Source organism: Hylobates moloch, unplaced genomic scaffold (genome assembly GCF_009828535.3).
Source record: "Hylobates moloch isolate HMO894 unplaced genomic scaffold, HMol_V3 SCAFFOLD_3, whole genome shotgun sequence".
NCBI classification, from domain to species: domain Eukaryota; kingdom Metazoa; phylum Chordata; class Mammalia; order Primates; family Hylobatidae; genus Hylobates; species Hylobates moloch.
Genome location: NW_026652278.1, coordinates 111,334,074 through 111,357,605, shown reverse-complemented (window position 1 = coordinate 111,357,605; position 23,532 = coordinate 111,334,074). Strand labels below are relative to the sequence as shown.

Below are 23,532 nucleotides of genomic sequence, written 5' to 3'. Positions count from 1 at the left end.
CAACAGCCTGGGCACAGTGGCTCAGGCCTCTAATCCCAGCACTTTGGGAGGCCAAGGCAGGCGGATCACCTGAGGTTGGGAGTTCAAGAGCAGCCTGGCGAAACCCGGTCTTTAAAAATACAAAAATTAGCCAGGTGTGGTGGTGCGTGTCTGTAGTACCAGCTACTTGGGAAGTTAAGGCAGGAGAATCCCTTGAACCTGAGAGGCGGAGGTTGCAGTGACCCGTAATTGCGCCACTGCACTCCAGCCTGGGCGACAGAGTGAGACTCCTTCCCCTCCCACCAAAAAAAGAAGAATTAAACAACCAACTTAATGACTGAGATGATACCAATTGAAGTCTGTGCTTTAAAACCAATCAATTGTTGACAGTGACACAACAATGGTAATAAACTTCTGTACTTTCCAAATTTTCTAAAAATAAAAAGCTGCTATTTTTGGAATCAGGAAATAACTATTAAAAATGGAAATCTAAAGTATCAAATAAACTACAATATCCTAGGTTTCTTTACAGAAACATACTTTGTGTTTAAAAGAAACAAACTTTTTAAAGCTCTTTAAAACAGCTCATGCTGTTTCCATCCTATTTAATTGACCCCAAACTTCGAAAATTACTTCATGCAATTAACAAGAAAGAAGAGTGATGGAAAGATGATTCACTCAACTTTTACATTACCTGAAGCATACTGTTTCTTTAACACCGCTGATATCCATTACTGTACCATTTCCATCAATAACAGGTGAGTCCAAATTAGTAGATCCATTACTGATGTGATCACTGCTTTCATATCCAGACTCAGTCCTTTGCATCTGCCAATTATCACCATGCACTTTACCCTCTACAAGGCCTTTATTTTTCTCTGCTCCTTTTCCATTAGATTCAAGGGAACTTCTGCTTCCTATTTCCTGCTTCATTTCATCTTCATATATGGTCATTAAACCTTTTTGCTTTGGATTCTCTTTTGGCCAATTACTAAAACTTGGATCCTTGCTAGATTTAGGCTTGTTACTGATATTTGGTTTATGTCTTGGACTATGCTGTCTTTTTTCACTTTCACTAAAAATACTATCAACATTTAATGTTTCTCTCACAGGTTTCCAACCTCGGTTCCGGCTTTTACTGCTGCTATTACAGCTGTTTCCTCTATCCCTAGAATCTTGGCTGCTGTCTGTGTCATATCCAGTGCCACTGTCACTCTTAACTTTGCCAGTTATTTTCTCTCCTGGAGCAAGAATCTGGGATTTACTTGAACTTATGATTTGTGCAGAAGCTCGACTCTGAGGTACAACTCGGTCATGTTTATATGATCCTTTTCCTTGACTATGATATAGATGTGGATTCCCATGTTGTCTAAAACCATTTGGGGCAGGAGGTGATCCAGATTGGAAATGTGAAAGGTCTTCATCAACCAAATCTTAAAAAAAAAAATTAAAGATACACATGAATTACTCCTCAGAGCCACCTTGTAGTCACAAGGCAAATATCTGTTAGAGATAAAATGTTAAACAGTTTTAGGTAAATAGTAATTACAAGTACATATCACATACTGCTTTGAGATTAAAAAGTGCTTTTCTAGTCCTTATGTATGCTTAATAAGGGGTATTTATAAATGAAACTTTAAAAAATGATCTCTAAGGTAGATCATAATTGAGGCAGTTTTTAAAAAAATAAGCACTCTATCTCACTCATAACAAAAATCATAAAAATATTTTCCACTTCTTATATTGGCAAACATTTAAAAGTTTGTTAAACCAATTGTTGCTGAGAGCATGAACAAACAGACATCCAATCATTGTTGGTGGGAGGGCAGACTAGTACAGTCTTTCAAGAGGGCAACTGAGCCACATCTGTCAAAATTAAAAGTAAGCATATCCTGACCCTCTGAAGGAATTTTTATGCTATGGCTATTGGCAAAAACGTACAAAGGTATGCGTGAAAAAAGACGTTGCTGAAGCAAAAATCTTAAATCAGCCTGTAAAGTCTATCACTATCAGTTAAATTATGCTCTGTTCATAAAGAAAAAAGCATAGAACCCTAAAGAGACATGCTTATAATTTGGAAATGGAAATACTAAGTAAAGAGGGGGAAGGTCAGGGATTGCCAGAAAAGGAGTCCCTTCACTTAATTTTACAAACTTCCTTATTACTTGAATGTGCCATGAGTGAATTATATCTGTAAGTAAGTTAAAACATCGAAACACATATACAAGTATCCCAGGTTAGAATTAAATAAGAACCAGGATATTTTGCATATTTAGATTTATTATAGGTGTATTAAAGAACTCATATTAATAAATATATAAAATATAATAGGTCTGGGTACCCCTGTAATCCCAGCACTTTGGGAGGCTGAGGCAAGAGGATCGTTTGAGGCCAGCAGTTCAAGACCAGTCTGGGCAACATAGCAAGACCCTATCTCTACAAATAACTTTTTTAAATTTAGCATGTGTGGTGTGGTGGCATGTGCCTGTAGTCCTAGCTACTCAGGAGGCTAAGATGTGAGGATAGCTTGAATCCAGGAGTTCAAGGCTGCAGAGAGCTATGATTGTGTCACTGCACTCTAGGCTGGACAAGAGTGAACTCTCACCTCTTAAAAATAAAGTTATTAAAAATAACTTTAATATAATTTAATTTCTATATATAAACTATATATAGAAATTATATATAATTTATATATTTATACATATACAGAAATATATATAATTTATATATTTCTATATTATATACAGAAATATATATATTTAACTAATATATTTTATGTATTTTTTAATATATATTAAACATATACAGAAATTAAAGTTATAAAATTCAGTTTTAAAATAAGATTTTTAGAAGCTCCTTTTAAAATCAATAGTACAAGATCTTAACTTACCTTTATGTCGTCCTAAATCTTTTCTTTGTCCCTTCTCTAAATCTTTCCTTTGTGAAGAAAGTAAGTTTTTCTGTTCAATAGCTTTCAGAGCACATTCTCTGGAAATGTCTTTTATCTTTTCCCTTTGATCAATGTGACTTAACTTAGCTGTAAAATAAATCATTCTTACTAAGATACAGATCATTTTTCAAATTGCTCAATAAAAATAAAAATTGATCTATATAAAAATGTTAAGATATATTTAAAAAGAGCATAGATATGTAGATATATAGTATACAATGGTATATAGTATACAATGGTATTTTTATGATTAAAAACTAAATGTGATTTTTCTTGACACTGGAGATGCATGTTGTCTTTTAAAACTCCTTGTATAGCCCCTAAAACAAGTATAAAAAAAGAAAGAGATCTGCCATTAAAATAATAACAGCTAAAGGTAACTGAATGGTCACTATTTGCCAGGTGTTTGACTCATTTACTTCTTTGAGGTGCAATTACTGTCTCTATTTTGGGTAAGGAAACTGAGGCAGAGAGAAATTAGAAATTTGCCCAAGTTCACAAAGTTTGTAAGTCTAGAACTAGGAATATGAACCCAAGTTGTCTGGTTCCAATGCTTCAATTCTTACACACATATATACTATTTCTGGGCTTAAAACTAGGTGTCTTTTGAAAAACATAAAATGTCTTAATCTGAGAGTATCGATAATCTGTGAAAGGAAAAGAGATACAGCTTCATTAAGAATTTTTAAAAAGCCTTTATTTTAGTTTTTTTGTGGATAACTGTTAATTCTCAATCTTACTACCCTTGATTAAATGAGTTACTTTTATGATCACACATTATTTCATTAATATATTTAAAGGTTGCTTACAAAATCATCCTGAACATCCACACAAGAGTCATATGTATTTCTAAACTGTAATGGTACACAGTATTGTGAGGTCTCATTTTGGACCCAAGTTACAGAACCTGGCTTGTGAAAATTAGTTATGAAATAACAGTAACAAGACAGAGTTGAATAAAAACGAGGTTAAGAACAAACTACAGCAATAGTAACTTTGAACTGCTGTTGCATTCACTACCAGTAAATTTAATTTTGGCATTTATGCCAAATTACTAACTCATGTTTTTCTGCTCCAAGCTGATAATTAACTCTTTGAAGGAAATGCCACATTATTGCTTTATTTGGTAACTGTCCAGATTGCCTCAGGCCTACCACAGTCTGAGTGCATGAAGAAACTCAAACAACTCATGGAATCAAACTGGTCAGGTTAAACTGACCATGCTCTCAGAGAAATGCATAAATCAAAAGACAAATTTTGTTATCTATTTGTTATTATCTTTTCACAGCCAAGGAAAGCTAGGTAAGCATCCTCCGATAAGTGAAGAAAGGAGGACACTCACTTGGAACTATGTACAAATGACAATTTAAACACATACCTGGTCCTTTCCCTACACCTGTGTGACTGTGGCTCCGATTAGATGATGAAATATTATCAGTTGGAAATTTCTGATTTTCTCTCTGCTTTGCTGGATCACCAAATCCATTTTCTTTTAAATTATCTGACTTATGAATTACAGGCTTTTCATATCCTTAAAAAGAGAAGCAAAAATGTATCATTCCTTTCCTTCCCATGAGAAGAGATGTTTGAATCATTTTTTTCAGGTTATTTTTAACTGTAAAAAAAGTTACTTAAAACTTAAGAGGATTGACATCATATAAGAATTTCAAAATGCTTTATAATGCATCCAAAAATGACCTAGCTGTTTCGGACTTTTCCAGTTTACTAAATCACTTAAAATGTACTTCTAGAAAGAGCAGGCCGGGAGCGGTGGCTCACGCTTGTAATCCCAGCACTTTGGGAGGCCGAGGTGGGCGGATCGCGAGGTCAGGAGATGGAGCCCACGGTGAAACCCCGTCTCTTCTAAAAATACAAAAAATTAGCCGGGCGTGGTGGCGGGTGCCTGTAGTCCCAGCTACTCGGAGAGGCTGAGGCAGGAGAATGGCGTGAACCCGGGAGGCGGAGCTTGCAGTGAGCCGAGATTGCGCCACTGCACTCCAGCCTGGGCGACAGAGCGAGACTCCATCTCAAAAAAAAAAAAAAAAAAAATAGAAAGAGCTACTAATGAAGGCTCTTCTGTGATTGTGTGACCATAATAGTGGGTAACGCCTGAAGGTGCTTCTGAGGCCACCGATTAGAAAAGGTGCATTCCAAAATACTAACAAAAATTACTAAAATTTCCTCAGCTCTACTGAAAGTCAAATTTGAAATTACCCTCTATATTCATTTTATATTCAGAGTATTAGTATTCCTAGTTAACTGTGATAATAGAAAAACATTGAGAATTTTTAAAAGAAAGAATTACCCATATTTTCTGCAACAGATTTGTAATGTGACCAGCTGATGACCTGCCTGAGTGCATCCTCAGTAGAAACTGCTGTGCCATCTGGGTTTGCATAAAACAAAAGTAGTGGCTGAAAGTGGCATCGAATGCATTTGGAGACAACATCTTTCCATCTAGTTCCAATCTTTTAAAAAAACACAATGAATAAAGACAAAACAAAACCTTGTAATCAGTGTGTTACATGAAAAGACAGAGACTCTGAGTTACTTTATATTTTTAAAACATTTAGATATGCAGCTGCTAGTAGTTCAAGTAGGTATCATATAATTAACTGCATTTAGTAACTAGTCTAAATAAAAATATTTTGGCCGGGCGCGGTGGCTCACGCTTGTAATCCCAGCACTTTGGGAGGCCGAGGCGGGCGGATCACGAGGTCAGGAGATCGAGACCACGGTGAAACCCCGTCTCTACTAAAAAATACAAAAAATTAGCCGGGCGTGGTGGCAGGCGCCTGTAGTCCCAGCTACTCGGAGAGGCTGAGGCAGGAGAATGGCGTGAACCCGGGAGGCGGAGCTTGCAGTGAGCCGAGATTGCGCCACTGCACTCCAGCCTGGGCGACAGAGCCAGACTCCGTCTCAAAAAAAAAATAAATAAATAAAAATAAATAAAAATAAAAATATTTTAAACATTATCATTTAAAAATTTGATGGGCAAAGATCATAAACTTCAAGGTGATTAAATTTTAAAAAGCTTTCCAAATATGTGGTTGACTGACATTTGACAGACTTCAAGGCAATTCAATGGAGAAATATAAGATCAGCTCAACAAATGGTGCTACAACTGGAGAAAAAGAACTTTTACCATGAGAAAAATAACTTTGACCTGACTTCATATAAAACAAAAAAAAATTAACTCAGAATGGCTCACACAAAAACTAAAACTTACAGAAGAAAACAAAAGAGAAAATCTTTGCAACCTTGGGGAAGGGCAGATTTATTTATTTATTTTTTTTTTGAGACGGAGTCTCGCTCTGTTGCCCAGGCTGGAGTTCAGTGGCGCAATCTCAGCTCACTGCAAGCTCCGCCTCCCAGGTTCACGCCATTCTCCTGCCTCAGCCTCTCTGAGTAGCTGGGACTACAGGCGCCCGCCACCACGCCCAGCTAATTTTTTGTATTTTTAGTAGAGACAGGGTTTCACCATGGTCTCGATCTCCTGACCTCGTGATCCACCCACCTTGGCCTCCCAAAGTGCTGGGATTACAAGCGTGAGCCACCACGCCCGGCCAGGGAAGGGCAGATTTCTTAGCATACCAAACCATAGAAGAAAAATATTTTTAAAATGGACCTAATCTAAATTAATTAATAACTTTTGCTCTTGGAAAGACACCATTAAGAAACTGAAAAAAAAATAAGCAACATACAGCTAATAAAGGACTGGTATGCAGAATAAAGAATTCCTACAACACATTAATAAGAAGATAATCCAATGCGAAATACTGGCAAAAAAATCTGGACATTTCACCAAAAGAAAGATGTAAGAATGGTCAAGCAAGCACATGAAAAGATGCTCAAAATATTACCAATCACAAGGGAAATGCAAATGAAAACCACAGTGAGATAATATTATACATACACGAGAAGGGCTAACGTTAAAAAGAATACCAACATGAAGTGCTGCTGAGAATGTGGAACAACAGGAACTCTCATACATTGCTCTCATAGAATGCAAATTGGTATAACCACTTTGGAAATCAATTTGATAGTTTCTTGTAAAGTTAAACAGACACTTACCACACAACCCAGAAATCCCACTTCTAGGTATTATCTAAGAGCAATGGAAAAAAATATGTTCACAAACAGATTACTCATACTTCAATAGGTAAATGGATAAATTGTTGTGCAGCCATAAAACACACAATAAAAAGAAAGTGTGAATCCAAACAACATGAATGAATCTTAAAGACATTATGCTAAAGGAAGGGAGGCAGATACACAGTAGTACATACTGTAAGAGACCATTTATATAAAACTGTAGAATGAGTGAAACTAATCTATAATGAGACCAGTGATTTCCTCAGCCTGGGGTGGTGTGGGGAGTATGACAACAAAGAAGCCTGATAGAATTTTTCTAGTGTGATGAACATGTTCTGTGTACTGATTATGGTGGTTACATAGGTAAATACATTTATCAAAACTCCAACTGTACACTTAAAATGGGTGTATTTTAATGTTTTTGCACTATACCTCTATAAAATTGATTTAAAAGCAAAACAAAACGACCCAAACAAAAACACCACAAAGCATTCTAGAATATTTTTGCAGGGAAGGGGACTTTTAAGAACAATTCTGATGAGCTTTTTTGAACTACACATATTCAGCTGTTGGAATCCCCTCCTCACTGGGGATTCCAAGAGACTTGAGGAGTCCATTTGTTTTTTTTGTTTTTGTTGTTGTTGTTGTTTTGTTTGTTTGTTTTGAGAAAAGGTCTCACAGTCACCCAGGCTGGAGTTTAGTGGCACGGTCTCGGCTCACTGCAACCTCCACCTCCCAGGTTCAAGGGATTCTCATGACTCCATCTCCTGAGCAGCTGGGATTACAGGCATGTGCCACCACGCCTGGCTAATTTTGGTATTTTTGGTAGAGACGGGGTTTCACCATGTTGGCCAGGCTTTGAGGAGTCAATGTGAATATAAAATAAAAAACTTCACAGGGTGATTAATACACCCAGTTCTTCCTCTAAATTTTGAACAATTTAAACTAGGTAAAAGCAAAGTAGAAGCCGCAAATGTTGTTACACATCGACTCAAGATGAAACTTAATAAACTCCTACATCAAAGTACTAAGTAATTCAAGCAAAGTGCTGATTTTAAATATAAATACCAAAAAATTTTAATAGCTTTATTGAAGTGTACTATATGAAGTAAAATTATCTAGTTATGGTGTACAAGTCAGTGAGTTTTGACAATACAATCGTGTAATCCTCACCCCAAAATCTTACTTGTACCCCATTTTGCAGTCTCTGGAAATAAGTGATCTACCCTCCACACCTTTGTTTTTCCTTCTAGAATTTCATATAAATGGAATCATAGCATGTAGTCATTTATATCTCACTTCTTTCACTTAGCATAATGCTTCTGAGATTTGTTCACATTATTGCATGTATCAGTTCAACAGTTCAGTCCTTCCTGCTGAGTATTATATTCCACTGTATAGCTATACCACAATTTGTTCATCCATTCACCTATTGTTGACATTTGAGTCATTTCTAGTTTGGGCATTATGAAGAAAACTACCATGAACATTCAAGTACACGTTTTACATGGACTTACATTTTCACAGGAGTGGATTTGCTGGGTTATATCGAAAATATATGTTTAAATTTATAAGAAACTGACAGTTTTGAAAGTGAATGTTCAATTTTTTGGTTCCATCAGCCTCGTGTGAGAGATCTAGCTGTTCCTATCCTCACCAACTATTGGTCTTTTTAATTTTGGCCATTACAACAGGTGAGTACTAGAATCTCATTATGAATTAAATTTGTATTTCCGTTGTGGCTAATGATGTACTGAATATCATTTCAAGGGCCACTCATGTATCTTCATTGGTGAACTGTCAACATTTTTTGCTGATTTTTAAATTGGATTTTAAGAGTTCTTTAAATATTCTGGATACAGTCTTTATTAGATACATGCTTCACAAATATTTTCTCTCAGTATATGGTTTGTCATTTTATTCTCCTAATAGTATCTTACTGAAGAACAAAAATTTTAACTTTCAATGAAGTCTAATTTACAATTTATTTTTATGGTTCATGCTTATTAAATGTTATCTAAGAAATCCCTATATATAAACAGTAGTTTTACTATCCTCCCCTGATATTCCCATCTCAGTCATTTCTGGTCTGTTTTTATTAATTTTTCTTCAGGTTCTTTGAATATTTGGTAATTTTTTATTGAATGCGATTTTGAAGTGGCATATTGAATTTCACTGAACTTTGTAGTCTTGGGTATTGAATTTTGTTGTGTTATTTTAAAAGTGAGATTAGCTTTGAACTTTCAAGGCTTTAAGCTTTTTTTTTTTTGAGACAGAGTCTCACTCTGTCACCAGGCTGAAGTGCAGTGGCGCGATCTCGGCTCACTGCAACATCTGCCTCCTAGGTTCAAGCAATTCTCCTGCCTCAGCCTCCTGAGTAGCTGGGACTACAGGCGGGTGCCACTACACTAAATTTTGTATTTTTAGTAGAGACAGGGTTTCACCATGTTGGGCAGGATGCTCTTGATCTCTTGACCTCGTGATCCGCCCACCTTGGCCTCTCAAAGTGCTGGGATTACAGGCAAGAGCCCCCGTGCCCGGCCCGGCCTTGTTTTAAGCTTTTTAATATCAGGTCCAGAGCAACCTTCAGCCTAGGAATAACTTAGCCCCATTATCAAGGTAATACTTTTCTGAAGGTTCCAGCTAATGCCTACATGTTATATCATCTCTCCACTCTTTATGGTGGGGATACAAACTATTACTAACCTTGTATGATTTTTGAGAATTGTTTTACCTTTTGTTTTCCAGTGATGCTTCCCATGTCTCCCAACTAACCCCAAACTTGTGTGGGTTCACCCCTCACATGCACAAATCACAATTTAGCCAAAAATTCCAGGGAACCCTTCTGTCAATTTCCAGAACTTTTTCCCTGTGCAGTTTTCTTTCTAGTATTCTGTCCTGCAAATTTTAGCCATCTAGGCCTCCCTGAACTCCAGTTTCAGTCTCCACAACTCAGTGACAACTACTAGGCTTTGTTTGGGCTCCCACTGCCTGCACTGCAATCCAGAAACTACCTCTAGGCAGTAAGCAGGGGGTAATTATAGAGCTGACCTCATTTGTTTCCCTTTTCTCTGTTCAACTGCATGTTGTTCAATGTCTTGAGTTGTTTCACCTATGTCCTAGTTTTAAACGTGAAATGGCTATTTCTATAGCAGTTAATCCTTCATAGGTAGAATCAGAAGTCCACTAAATACCAAATATTTGAATTTGTATTGTCTTAACCACAGTGCTGATAAATGGCCTTTTGTTATATATTAATAAAATGGAACTAAATAGAATTCTACATCATTTGCTTATAACAACCAAAGAACTTGTATTTTTTTTTTTTTTTTTTTTTTGAGACGGAGTCTCGCTGTCGCCCAGGCTGGAGTGCAGTGGCGTGATCTCGGCTCACTGCAAGCTCCGCCTCCCGGGTTCACGCCATTCTCCTGCCTCAGCCTCCCGAGTAGCTGGGACTACAGGCTCCTGCCACCACGCCCAGCTAATTTTTTGTATTTTTAGTAGAGACGGGGTTTCACTGTGGTCTCGATCTCCTGACCTCGTGATCCACCCGCCTCGGCCTCCCAAAGTGCTGGGATTACAGGTGTGAGCTACCGCGCCCGGCCACAACTTGTATTTTTAAATCAGTTTACTACTTAATAAAGATTGCTAAAGCCAGTAAGCCTTGGCAAGACCAATAGTTTTCAACTGTGCTATGTCTGAATTTCCTGTAGAACTTAAAATTTCAGATACCTGCCTTTACACCACTGAATCAAAACTTTAGGAATCCAGGAATATATGTTTTTTCAAAAGCTCCTCATGTGATTCCAATACTCCTTATTAAGAACTATTATTCACTACTTTTCTAGACAATATTATTACTAATTGAATAAATAAATTACAGTTGGCCCTTGAACAACACAGGTTTGAACTGCACAGGTTCACTTATATGTGAATTTTCTTCTGCCTCTGCCACCCGAGACAGCAAGAGCAATCTTCCTTTTCCTCCTCTTCAGCCTACTCAGCGTGAAGACAGCAAGGATGAAGGCCTTTATGATGATCCACTTCCACTTAGTGAGTGGTAAATATATTTTCTTTTGCTTATAATTTTCTAAGTAACATTTTTTTCTTGCTTACTTTACGGTAAGAGTACAGTATATAATATCTAGAACATACAGAATATGTGTTAATTGGCTGTTTATGTTTTTGGTAAGGCTGCCTGTCAATAGTAGGCTGTTGGCAGTTAAGTTTTGAGGGAGTCGAAAGTGGTATGTGGGTTTTCAGCTGCACAGGGGCTTGGCACTCCTATGTTGTTCAAGGGTCAACTGTAATTACCAAAAGATATAACTGATATATCTATTTCTGTATTCCACACACAACATTTGAAAAAAATTGTAATAATAAAAATAAAGGCAAGCATATTTTCATCACTAGTTATACAAAACTACTGTGAATCATCCACAAAAAAGTAAATACAGCAAGTATGCATCTGGCAAAAAGGATCATCACTGATATACAGATCACTGATAGTTACATATTTGTATACTAATATTCATTAGTCTACTTATTATTATTCTGGAAATGGACTGGTTTTAAAAGTTGGCTTCAAAATAAGCCAATTTCAAGAATAACAAAAGGAAGTTTGAACTTAATGATGCTATCATCATTATGTTCATTTATTACTATTTTACATAATAATTATATCATCCTTTTGAATATTAATATCAATATATCATTTATTAACAAAAAGTAAAAATCACAGTAATTATTTCAATTAAAGAAAGTGTCACTTACCTCTTTCACATTTGCATCATCAAAAAATACCCATTTGGAACTTTTGGTGTGAAATGCAAAGGCACAATAATGTTGGCTGGTGTAGCAGATCATACCAACAAGGTTAAGTTCACTATTTTTGGCATTTTCATCAGTAACTCTATAAAAAAGCTGTTTAAAAAAATTAGTAATGTACACTTAACACTATATCTTTTGTAAAATGAGGAATAATTAGATGAATCATGTATTTGACACATAATGAAATATTTCTCATGCATACTGCCCCAATCTAATATTATATTATTACTCGAAGGCACCACTGACATCACATTGTTAACAGAATTACCACTTTTAATTCATTCATAAAACTTTAAGTCCAATAAAATGAATCCACTACAAATTAGTTTAGCAATAATAGAGTATCTCTAATGACACATGACAGACACTTTTCATAAAGAAATTCAAAATATGAGATAAATTCCACATTTCTGGTAATTCTTGACTGAATCGCATAATTGAATGTTCATTAAACATATTATCTAAAAGATAATTATCCAAAACTTTAATTGTAACATGAACCAATTCAAAATATACTAAGAAAGTAACAAGCATATCAAGAGATCATGGCGGGGGGTGGTGGCTCACGCCTGTAATCCCAGCACTTTGGGAAGCCAAGGCAGGTGGAGCCACTTGAGGCCAGGAGTTCAGGACCAGCCTGGCTAACATGGTGAAACCCATCTCTACTAAAAATACAAAAAATTAGCTGGGTATGGTGGTGCATCCTGTAATCCCAGCTACTAGGGAGGCTGAAGCATGAAAATTGCTTGAGCCTGGGAAGCAGAGGTTGTAGTGAGCCAAGATTGCGCCACTGCACTGCAGCCTGGGCGACAGAGCAAGACTCTGCCGCAAAAAAAAAAAAAAGAGATCAGTGCTTTAGATGAATTTTAAATATTAAACCTTTCTAAGTTAACAATATTTATATTTACAATCATGGCCATACATAAAAAATCATCAATCATCATGATTTTAGAGTGAAAGAAGCAAAAGTCAATGAGACAGTTTAGTTTGTAATTGAAAGCCATTCCTAGTCTATGTAGTAAAGGCATTCCAGTTATCCTGATTTGATTAAACTTGTCTTTATCAGATAAAACATCAGAATGATGTTTTAGAAGAATTTGAAAATAAAAGGGAAGGGAATGAAAATAGATAAGATACCCCAGGAAGATAAAGATGTGTTGCTAGATTCCGAACAACATCTTCGGTCAAGTCGGAATGCTCGGAGTCCCAGACTAAACCAATTGTAACAATCTCTGGGCAATTCATTAAAACACGGCGAATTTTTATTTTTTGGCCACAGTTACTCTACAGAAAAACATAAAGGTTTTAAAATTATGAAAACAGATAAACCAAGCAAAGCCTTACACAGTTTGTATTATATAATGACAATTTTAACACATATCTGCAATTTATTCAGTATACTAAAAATTGACTTCTAACAAGCTATTTGTCTTAATTATTTCTTTACAAAGAAGTTTATTTTAAATAAAAGTATTCTTTGATATTTTTGTAAATCTGTTAAAGTAAGAATTCAACCTAAAAAAAGCAGAACTAAAACCCAAGTTTACTGAAAAGAAACTTTCTCTTTAATCAAATGATAAATTTCAGAACTTTGAAAAAATTTAATCAATATATGCTACCTTCAAACCTTCACAAACTTAGGAGTTTTTAAAGAAATTACGCTAAGATAAATGGTACGCATGGTATAATCTAAAATAATATTTTTTAAAAATTCTTAAAGCTAATTCTATATATAGAATCAATATTTACATGATAATCTCTGAATGCCTATTTTCAAATTTACAAAACAAGAAGCATACTAATATTCTCCAAACTATACTTACAGGACATTTCCTATAGTCATCTGTTGTATTTGCTGCTTGTAGCAATTCTGCAAACATTTCAGGTTTAAAGCGTTCATGCCTTTCCAACATTCTTTCAACTTCATTGCTACAAAAAAAGAAGCAATCCCAAATCCAGCCTATGAACTTAAAACTTTAATAAATTACACATGAAAAATATTGTCAGTTTAGATGTGCATCACTTTTTCTATCTAAAACATGACCATGACTGAAAAATTAACCATAAAGTACATTTCCATAAAGTGAAAAATTATTAAATTTGGCAAGTATATGATGAAAAAATTAGCTCAAATAGAACAAAGTAACACAAAATTATGTGTTTGGAACTAGATGAATGAGGCTAAGATGCTCTGTCTGGAGGTAATTCTAAGGCAAATGTTTTATTTGTATTATTACTTAAAAGTAGAATCTTAAGTTTAAACCCTACTCTAACAAGAACAACAAACTGTAGGAAAGGCTCCCTCTCTGGCCCAAAGTTTCTAGAAGCAAAGTTACCAATTTCAGCTAGGAGAAGGTCCTTTGCTGATTAAATGCAGAAGTCACAACCAAAGATTTTAAAGCCAGACTTATTCCTTTTGTTCTTATTTTGAATATTACTCCCTTTGTTTTTTTGAGACGGGGTCTCACTCTATCGCCCAGGCTGGAGCACAATGGCACAATCTTGGCTCACCGCAACCTCCACCTCCCAGGTTCAAGTGATTCTCGTGCCTCAGCCTCTCGAGGAGCTGGGATTACAGGCACGTGCCACCACATCTGGCTAATTTTTGTATTTCTAGTAGAGATGGAGTTTCACCATGTTCCTCAGGCTGGTCTTGAACTCCTGACCTCACGTGATCCAACCACCTCAGACTCCCAAAGTGCTGGGATTACAGGCGTGAGCCACCACGCTCAGCCAGGATACTAATCATTTTATTAGAGCCCAGGCAGGCCTTTTAATACACTACAGGGTAACTGTGATACTTTTTATTCAACCTCCTTAAAAGACATATTTTTATGTATCAGGGTATTAAATAACCAATATGGTTTGGCTGTGTCCCCACCCAAATCTCATCTTGAATTGTGGCTCCCAAAATTCCTTCGTGTTGTGGGAGGGACCCAGCTGGAGACAACTGAATCATGGGAGCAGTTTCCCCCATACTGTTCTGGTGGTAGTGAATAAGTCTCACAAGATCTGATGGTTTCATAAGGGGAAACCCCTTTTGCTTGGCTCTCATTCTCTTCTCTTGCCTGCCACCATGTAAGATGTGACTTTGCTCCTCCTTGCCTTCTGCCATGACTGTGAGGCCTACTTAGCCACATGGAACTGTGAGTCAATTAAACCTCTTTGTTTTATAAATTACCCAGTCTTGAGTATGTCTTTATTAGCAGCATGAGAACAGACTAATACTTAAACAACTATTTAAATATTTCCAAAAAGGAATGTAATGTAAGCTGAAACACTAACTAGTTTCCATTCTAGATGTTCTGATTGTACTTAACAGTAATATAACTATTCTAGAGCTGGATATATTTTACAGTTCAATAGTTTAAATAATCTCCAAGTATTTGGTAACAACTAAATGTACCCATCCAAATACTTCAAGAGTACACTAGAAAGCCCTAAATCTGATAAGCTCATTCAAATTGCATATACTGCTTTTACAAAACTGACAGCATTAGTGGTTAGCCAGAAAAATTTTGAAGTCAGACAGATCTGGGTTTCAATCTTAATTCATCCACTTACTAGATTAACCTCATTAAACCTATTTCTTCATCAACAAAATAGAATTTTGGTTAAGATTAAAAGTGACAACTTAACATAAAGCTGGGAACATGGTAAGCATTCAGTAACTGGTAGTCAACACTGATTACCAATACAAATAAGGATATTATAATTAGAATTCAAAGCGTGCACTCCTGCAACTTGCAGTGTTTACCAAGCAGAGAATGATGGGGCTCTAATTCTTATTATCTAACATTCTGTCTCAGAACACTGTCATTTCATTCAAGAGTTTTAAAGTAGAATTAAAACTTTACTTTTTAACTTATTGTCTATCTTTGTTTGAACACCATCCTACTTTTCATAAAAATTTTAAAAAATGACTGAAACTGACTACGATTTGACTGAAGTTTAGGAATGTTTCTCTAAATCCGTGTTTTTTACTTGTCTGCAAATGTAATAAAGATAGTAAACACACCCAAATAATGAAGTTGTTATTATTCAATAACAATTCAAGTGTAAAAAAGATTATTCAAGTGTAATCTTTATGAAATAATGTTTTATACCCAATAAAGCCAGAAAGATAAATATGAAATGAATGAACATGATATTCACTTTGCACACTGACACAAATATTGGCAGCATTTATCAACTGTTGCACTAACATATTCTGACTGATAATTATTGATCCATATTATGTATTTTGTATTAAAATGTATGCAAATGTTTATGATCTTACTCAATGTTTACCACATGCCAACTTTTTTGTTGTTGTTGTTGTTGTTGTTGTTTTGTGAGACGTAATCTTGCTCTGTCGCCCAGGCTGGAGTGCAGTGGTGCAATCTCAGTTCACTGCAACCTCCACCTCCCGGGATCAAGCAGTTCTCTGCCTCAGCCTCCCGAGGAACTGGGATTACAGGCGCCCGCCACCACACCCAGCTAATTTTTTATTTTTGGTAGAGACAGGGTTTCACCATCTTGGCCAGGCTGGTCTTGAACTCCTGACCTCAGGTGATCCACCTGCCTTGGCCTCCCAATGTGCTAGGATTACAGGCATGAGCCACTGCGCCCGGCCACATGCCAAATATTTATACTTTCAAATACCTGTTGGAAAATATTCAAAGAACATTATGTAAGGTCTAGGGATAACTTTTAGATCCTTAACTAGCTAATCTTTCATGGACAGAAAGGGAGAAAGTGAGTGGGCAGGTGAGCAGGCAAGCATGGCAAATTTTTTATTTAAAGTGAATGTTGAGTCCTCAAATGCAATAACCTGAGAATTACGCTCACATTTTTCTTTCTTCTCTGCTTACCCTAGCTTTTATCACCAGAAAGGGACATAGTGGAGCTGACTGAAAATATGGCCATTACAAACAGAACATCTCATAAATGAAGCAACCATGTATAGTTCCATTTAACATTCAGTTTATCATTTTATGCTCCCCTTCACAGTTCTAAAATTTGTTATAAATTAAATAGATATAAAATTTAACTAGTATTATGTACACTTCACTAAGTAACACATATATTAGGCCAAATTACAAACATCCCACTTTGATAGACATCACTTAATACATCTCACAGCAGCATACTTGGTAGCCTCAAACAGACAGGGGAAATTCATGTATGCTACAATTTTATAAAATAAGTGCTCAATGTGCTTAATTATGTTATTAACGTCTTTGATAATTATGCTTTAATAGGTTCTTACCATAAGGCTGTTGTAGAAATGTACCGCACAAATTCTGTAAAAGGTAGCGGATCTGATGATGCTCCACAGCTACGACACACACACTATATAGGTAAAAACATATGTTTAATCTATCAATCATAAAACAGAACTATAATATCTAAATAATAATCAAGCCATCTCACCTGTTCATACAGAGTCATAGCAAACTTCTGGTGAGTGATACAAGATTTAGAGGTACACATGTCTGCATCTCTGCTTGGCACTATGTGAAAATGAATCCTCTCCAATATATTTTCCTAATTTAAAAATAAAATAGATAAATGAGTTGTTGATCTTGCAGGGAACACAGCAAAACGTAACTCTTTACCTACAGATTTTCCAAAGTGTAAATTTAAGAGTGTCATATATATTGTTAGCTTTTCAGCTTTCCTCTCTAATCAACACTTTGATCGAATGTTCAATTATTCACCTTTTATAGCATAAGCTTAAAAGAAAATGTTTAATTAAGCAAACATTATAACATGATCTTTAATAAAGTTATTTTTAATCCTTCTAAAAACCCATGGTGACTGACATCTAGAATTTAATATTAGAAAACAGTTTCCTGTGTTCCCAACATTCTCAAATGAAGAAAAAACAGATAGCTTTAAAAAAAATCCTGGATGGCTGAATAGGAACAGCTCTGGTCTACAGCTCCCAGCAAGACTGACACAGAAGACAGGTAATTTCTGCATTTCCAATTGAGGTACCTGGTTCATCTCATTGGGACTAGTTGGACAGTGAGTGCAGCCCACGGAGGGTGAGCCAAAGCAGGGCAGGACATCACCTCACCCAGGAAGCACAAGGGGTCAGGGAATTTCCCTTTCCTAGCCAAGGGAAGCCGTGAGTGAACGTACCTGGAGGAGCGGTACACTCTTGCCAAAATACTGAGCTTCTCCCACAGTCTTATCAACCAGCAGACCAGGAGTTCCCCTCCCGTGCCTGGCTCAGCGGGTCCGACACCCAGGGAGCCTTGCTCACCGCTAGCACAGCAGTCTGAGATCAACCTGGGATGCCGGAGCTTGGTTGGGGGGAGGGGTGTCCGCCATTGCTGAGGCGTGAGTAGCTGGTTCACTGCTCACAGTGTAAACAAAGCAGCAGGGAAGCTTGAACTGGGCGGAGCCCACCACAGCTCAGCAAGGCCTACTGCCTCCCTAGATTCCACCTCTAGGGATAGGGCATATCTGAACAAAAGGCAGCAGACAGCTTCTGCAGACTTAAATGTCCCTGCCTGACAGCTCTGAAGAGAGCGGTGGTTCTCCCAGCACGGCGTTTGAGCTCAGAAAACGAACAGACTGCCTCCTCAAGTGGATTCCTGACCCCCGTGTAGCCTGACTGGGAGACACCTCCCATTAGGGGCTGACAGACACCTCATACAGGCAGGTGCCCGTCTGGGACAAAGCTTCCAGAGGAAGGATCAGGCAGCAATATTTGCTGTTGTGCAGCCTCTGCTGGTGAAAACCAGGCAAACAGGGTCTGGAGTGGACCTCCAGCAAACCCCAATAGACCTGCAGCTGAGGGGCCTGTCTGTTAGAAGGAAAACTAACAAACAGAAAGGAATAGCATCAACATCAACAAAAAGGACATCCACACCAAAACACTATCTGTAGGTCACCAACATCAAATACCAAAGGTAGATAAAACCACAAAGATGGGGAGAAAGCAGAGCAGAAAGGCTGAAAATTACAAAAACCAGAACATCTCTTCTCCTTCAAGGAATACAACCCCTCACCTGCAAGGTAACAAAGCTGGTCGGAGAATGAGTTTTAAGAGTTGACAGAAGTAGGCTTCGGAAGGTCAGTAATAACAATTTCTCCGAGCTAAAGGAGCATGTTCTAACCCATCGCAAGGGAGCTAAAAACCTTGAAAAAGGTTAGACAAATGGCTAACTAGAATAACCCGTGTAGAGAAGAGCTTAAATAACCTGATGGAGCTGAAAAACATGGTAGGAGAACTTCATGAAGCATACCCAAGCTTCAGTAGCCGATTCAATCAAGCAGAAGAAAGGATATCAGTGATTGAAGATCAAATTAATGAAATAAAGCAAGAAGACAAGATTAGAGAAAAAAGACTGAAAAGAAACTAACAAAGCCTCCAAGAAATATGGGACTATGTGAAAAGACCAAATCTACGTTTGATTAGTGTACCTGAAAGTGATGGGGAGAATGGAACCAAGTTAGAAAACACTCTTCAGGATATTATCCAGGAGAACTTCCCCAACCTCTAACAAGGCAGGCCAACATTCAAATTCAGGAAATACAGAGAACACCACAAAGATACTCCTCGAGAAGAGCAACTGAAAGACACATAATTGTCAGATTCACCAAGGTTGAAATGAAGGAAAAAATGTTAAGGGCAGCCAGAAAGAAAGGTCGCATTACCCACAAAGGGAAGCCCATCAGACTAATGGTGGATCTCTCTGCAGAAACTCTACAAGCCAGAAGAGAGTGGGGGCCAATATTCAACATTCTTAAAGAAAAGAATTTTCAACCCAGAATTTTATATCCAGCCAAACTAAGCTTCCTAAGTGACGGAGAAATAAAATCCTTTACAGACAAGCAAATGCTGAGATACTTTGTCACCACCAGGCCTGCCTTTCAAGAGCTCCTGAAGGAAGCACTAAACATAGATAGGAACAACCGGTACCTGCCACTGTAAAAACATGCCAAATTTAAAGACCACTGACGCTATGAAGAAACTGCCATCAACTAACAGGCAAATTAACCAGCTAACATCATAATGACAGGATCAAATTCACACATAACAATATTAACCTTAAATGTAAGTGGGCTAAAGGCCCCAATTAAAAGACATAGACTGGCAAATTGGATAAAGAGTCAAGACTCATCAGTGTGCTGTATTCAGGAGACCCATCTCGTGTGCAGAGACACACATAGGTTCAAAATAAAGGGATGGAGGAAGATCTACCAAGCAAATGGAAAGCAAAAAAAAAAAAAAAAAAAAGCAGGGGTTGCAATCCTGGTCTCTGATAAAACAGGCTTTAAACCAAAAAAGATAAAAAGAGACAAAGAAGACCATTACAAAATGGTAAAGGGATCAATTCAATAAGAAGAGCTAACTATCCTAAATACACATGCACCCAATACAGGAGCACCCAGATTCATAAAGCAAGTCCTTAGAGATCTACAAAGAGACTTAGACTCCCACACAATAATAATGGAAGACTTTAACACCCCACTGTCAATATTAGACAGATCAACAAGACAGAAAATTAACAAGGATATCCAGGACTTGAACCCATCTCTGGACCAAGCGGACCTAATAAACATCTACAGAACTCCACATCCCAAATCAACAGAATATATATTCTTTGCAGCACCTATTCTAAAACTGACCACATAATTGGAAGTAAAACACTCCCGAGCAAATGTAAAAAAACAGAAATAACTGTCTCTTAGACCACAGTGCAACCAAATTAGAACTCAGGATTAAGAATCTCAATCAAATATGCACAACTAGATGGAAAATGAACAACCTGCTCAAGAATGGCTACTGGGTAAATAACAAAATGAAGGCAGAAATAAAGATGTTCTTTAAAACCAAAGAGAACAAAGACGCAATGTACCCAAATCTCTGGGATACATTTAAGGCAGTGTGTGGAGGGAAATTTTAGCATGAAATGCCCACAAGAGAAAGCAGGAGATACCTAAAATTGACACCCTAACATCATAATTAGAGAAACAAGAGCAAATAAATTCAAAAACTAGCAGAAGACAAGAAATAACTAGGTTCAGAGCAAAACTGAAGGAGATAGAGACACAAAAAACCCTTCAAAAAAATCAGTGATTCCAGGAGCTGGTTTTTTGAAAAGATCGAGAAAATAGATAGACTGCTAGCAAGACTAATAAAGAAGAAAAGAGAGAAGAATCAAATAAATGCAATAAAAAAATCACAAAGGAATATCACCACCAATCCCACAGAAATACAAACTACCATCACAGAATACTATAAACACCTCTACACAAATAAACTAGAAAACCTAGAAGAAATGGATAAATTCCTGGACATATACACCCTCCCAAGACTAAACCAGAAAGAAGTTGAATCTCTGAAGAGACCAATAACAGGTTCTGAAATTGAGGCAATAATCAATAGCCTAACAACCAAAAAAAGTCCAGGACCAGATGGATTCACAGCCAAATTCAACCAGAGGTACAAAGAGGAGCTGGTACCATTCCTTCTGAAACTATTCCAATCAATAGAAAAAGAGGGAATCCTCCCTAACTCATTTTATGAGGCCAGCATCATCCTGATACCAAAGCTTTTTGATGTGCTGCTGGGTTCAGTTTGCCAGGGCAATCAGGCAAGAGAAAGCGATAAAGGGTATTCAAATAGGAAGAGACAAAGTCAAATCAGACAAGAGAAAGCGATAAAGGGTATTCAAATAGGAAGAGACGAAGTCAAATTGTCTCTGTTTGCAGATGACATGAGTGTGTATTTAGAAAACTATCATTAAAAAGTCAAGAAACAACAGATGCTGGAGACGTTGCGGAAAAATAGGAATGCTTTTACCCTGTTGATGGGAGTGTAAATTAGTTCAACCATTGTGGAAGACAGTGTGGAGATTCCTCAAGGATCTAGAACTGGAAATACCATTTGACCCACCAATCCCATTACTGGGCATATACCCAAAGGATTATAAATCATTCTAGGATAAAGACACATACACAGGTATGTTTATTGTGGCACTATTCACAATAGCAAAGACTTGGAACCAACCCAAATGTTCATCAATGATAGACTGGATTAAGAAAATGTGGCACATATACACCTTGGAATACTATGCAGCCACAAAAAAGGATGAGTTCATGTCCTTTGCAGTGACGTGGATGAAGCTGGAAACCATCATTCTCAGCAAACTGTCACAAGACCAAACACCACATGTTCTCACTCATAAGTGGGAGTTGAACAATGAGAACACATGAACACAGGTAGGGGAATATCACACACTGGGGCCTGTGGGGGTTGAGGGGCTAAGAGAGGGATAACATTAGGAGAGATACCTAATGTAGGTGATGGGTTGATGGGTGCAGCAAACCATCATGCCACTTGTAAACCTATGTAACAAAACTGCAAGTTCTGCACATGTAACCCAGAACTTAAAGTATAATTAAAAAAAAAAATCCTACTTGAATCATCTAGTTAGTCTGTATAAATAACAGCAAAACAAAGGCTCTATATCTTCACTAACACCATAATGCAGGCAATGCAATCTGCAGTGAATTTCATATAAATGTTGATTTACAATATAGACCAATAAGGGGTATTCATTTCTTTAACAGAATTTTTACCAAAGCTTAACCAAGGGATTCTATTCACTAGCTAACTTCCCTCTCCTCTGCCCCAGGATATTTAAGACCATTTAATAATTTAAGCCTAGTTCTAGATCCCTGAGGAATCGCCACACTGACTTCCACAATGGTTGAACTAGTTTACAGTCCCACCAACAGTGTAAAAGTGTTCCTATTTCTCCACATCCTCTCCAGCACCTGTTGTTTCCTGATTTTTTAATGATGGCCATTCTAACTGGTGTGAGATGGTATCTCACTGTGGTTTTGATTTGCATTTCTCTGATGGCCAGTGATGATGAGCATTTCTTCATGTGTTTTCTGGCTGCATAAATGTCTTCTTTTGAGAAGTGTCTGTTCGTGTCCTTTGCCCACTTTTTGATGGGGTTGTTTGTTTTTTTCTTGTAAATTTGTTTGAGTTCATTGTAGATTCTGGATATTAGCTCTTTGTCAGATGAGTAGGTTGCAAAAATTTTCTCCCATTCTGTAGGTTGCCTGTTCACTCTGATGGTAGTTTCTTTTGCTGTGCAGAAGCTCTTTAGTTTAATGAGATCCCATTTGTCAATTTTTGCTTTTGTTGCCATTGCTTTTGGTGTTTTAGACATGAAGTCCTTGCCCACGCCTATGTCCTGAATGGTATTGCCTAGGTTTTCTTGTAGGATTTTAATGGTTTTAGGTCTAACATATAAGTCTTTAATCCATCTTGAATTAATTTTTGTATAAGGTGTAAGGAAGGGATCCAGTTTCAGCTTTCTACATATGGCTAGCCAGTTTTCCCAGCACCATTTATTAAATAGGGAATCCTTTCCCCATTTCTTGTTTTTGTCAGGTTTGTCAAAGATCAAATAGTTGTAGATATGCGGCATCATTTCTGAGGGCTCTGTTCTGTTCCATTGATCTATATCTCTGTTGTGGTACCAGTACCATGCTGTTTTGGTTACTGTAGCCTTGTAGTATAGTTTGAAGTCAGGTAGCGTGATGCCTCCAGCTTTGTTCTTTTGGCTTAGGATTGACCCAGCCATCCCATTACTGGGTATATACCCAAAGGACTATAAATCATGCTGCTATAAAGACACATGCACACGTATGTTTATTGC

At 37.2% G+C, this 23,532-nt stretch overlaps 1 protein-coding gene across 7 annotated transcripts in view; it reads right to left on the bottom strand.

The window, feature by feature from the left end:
* USP53 (ubiquitin specific peptidase 53) overlaps positions 1-23,532 on the bottom strand; it is an 80,527-nt gene that overhangs the window by 17,415 nt on the left and 39,580 nt on the right. For all 7 annotated transcript variants that reach the window (XM_058436710.1, XM_058436713.1, XM_032146483.2 and 4 more), the window contains 9 exons: positions 17,270-17,383; positions 17,106-17,188; positions 13,678-13,783; positions 12,992-13,138; positions 11,798-11,947; positions 5,235-5,397; positions 4,308-4,460; positions 2,870-3,016; positions 674-1,412 (listed from right to left, as the gene is read on the bottom strand). In XM_058436710.1, the coding sequence (XP_058292693.1) occupies positions 674-1,412; positions 2,870-3,016; positions 4,308-4,460; positions 5,235-5,397; positions 11,798-11,947; positions 12,992-13,138; positions 13,678-13,783; positions 17,106-17,188; positions 17,270-17,383 (1,802 nt within the window). The remainder of the gene's footprint in view (positions 1-673; positions 1,413-2,869; positions 3,017-4,307; positions 4,461-5,234; positions 5,398-11,797; positions 11,948-12,991; positions 13,139-13,677; positions 13,784-17,105; positions 17,189-17,269; positions 17,384-23,532) is intronic.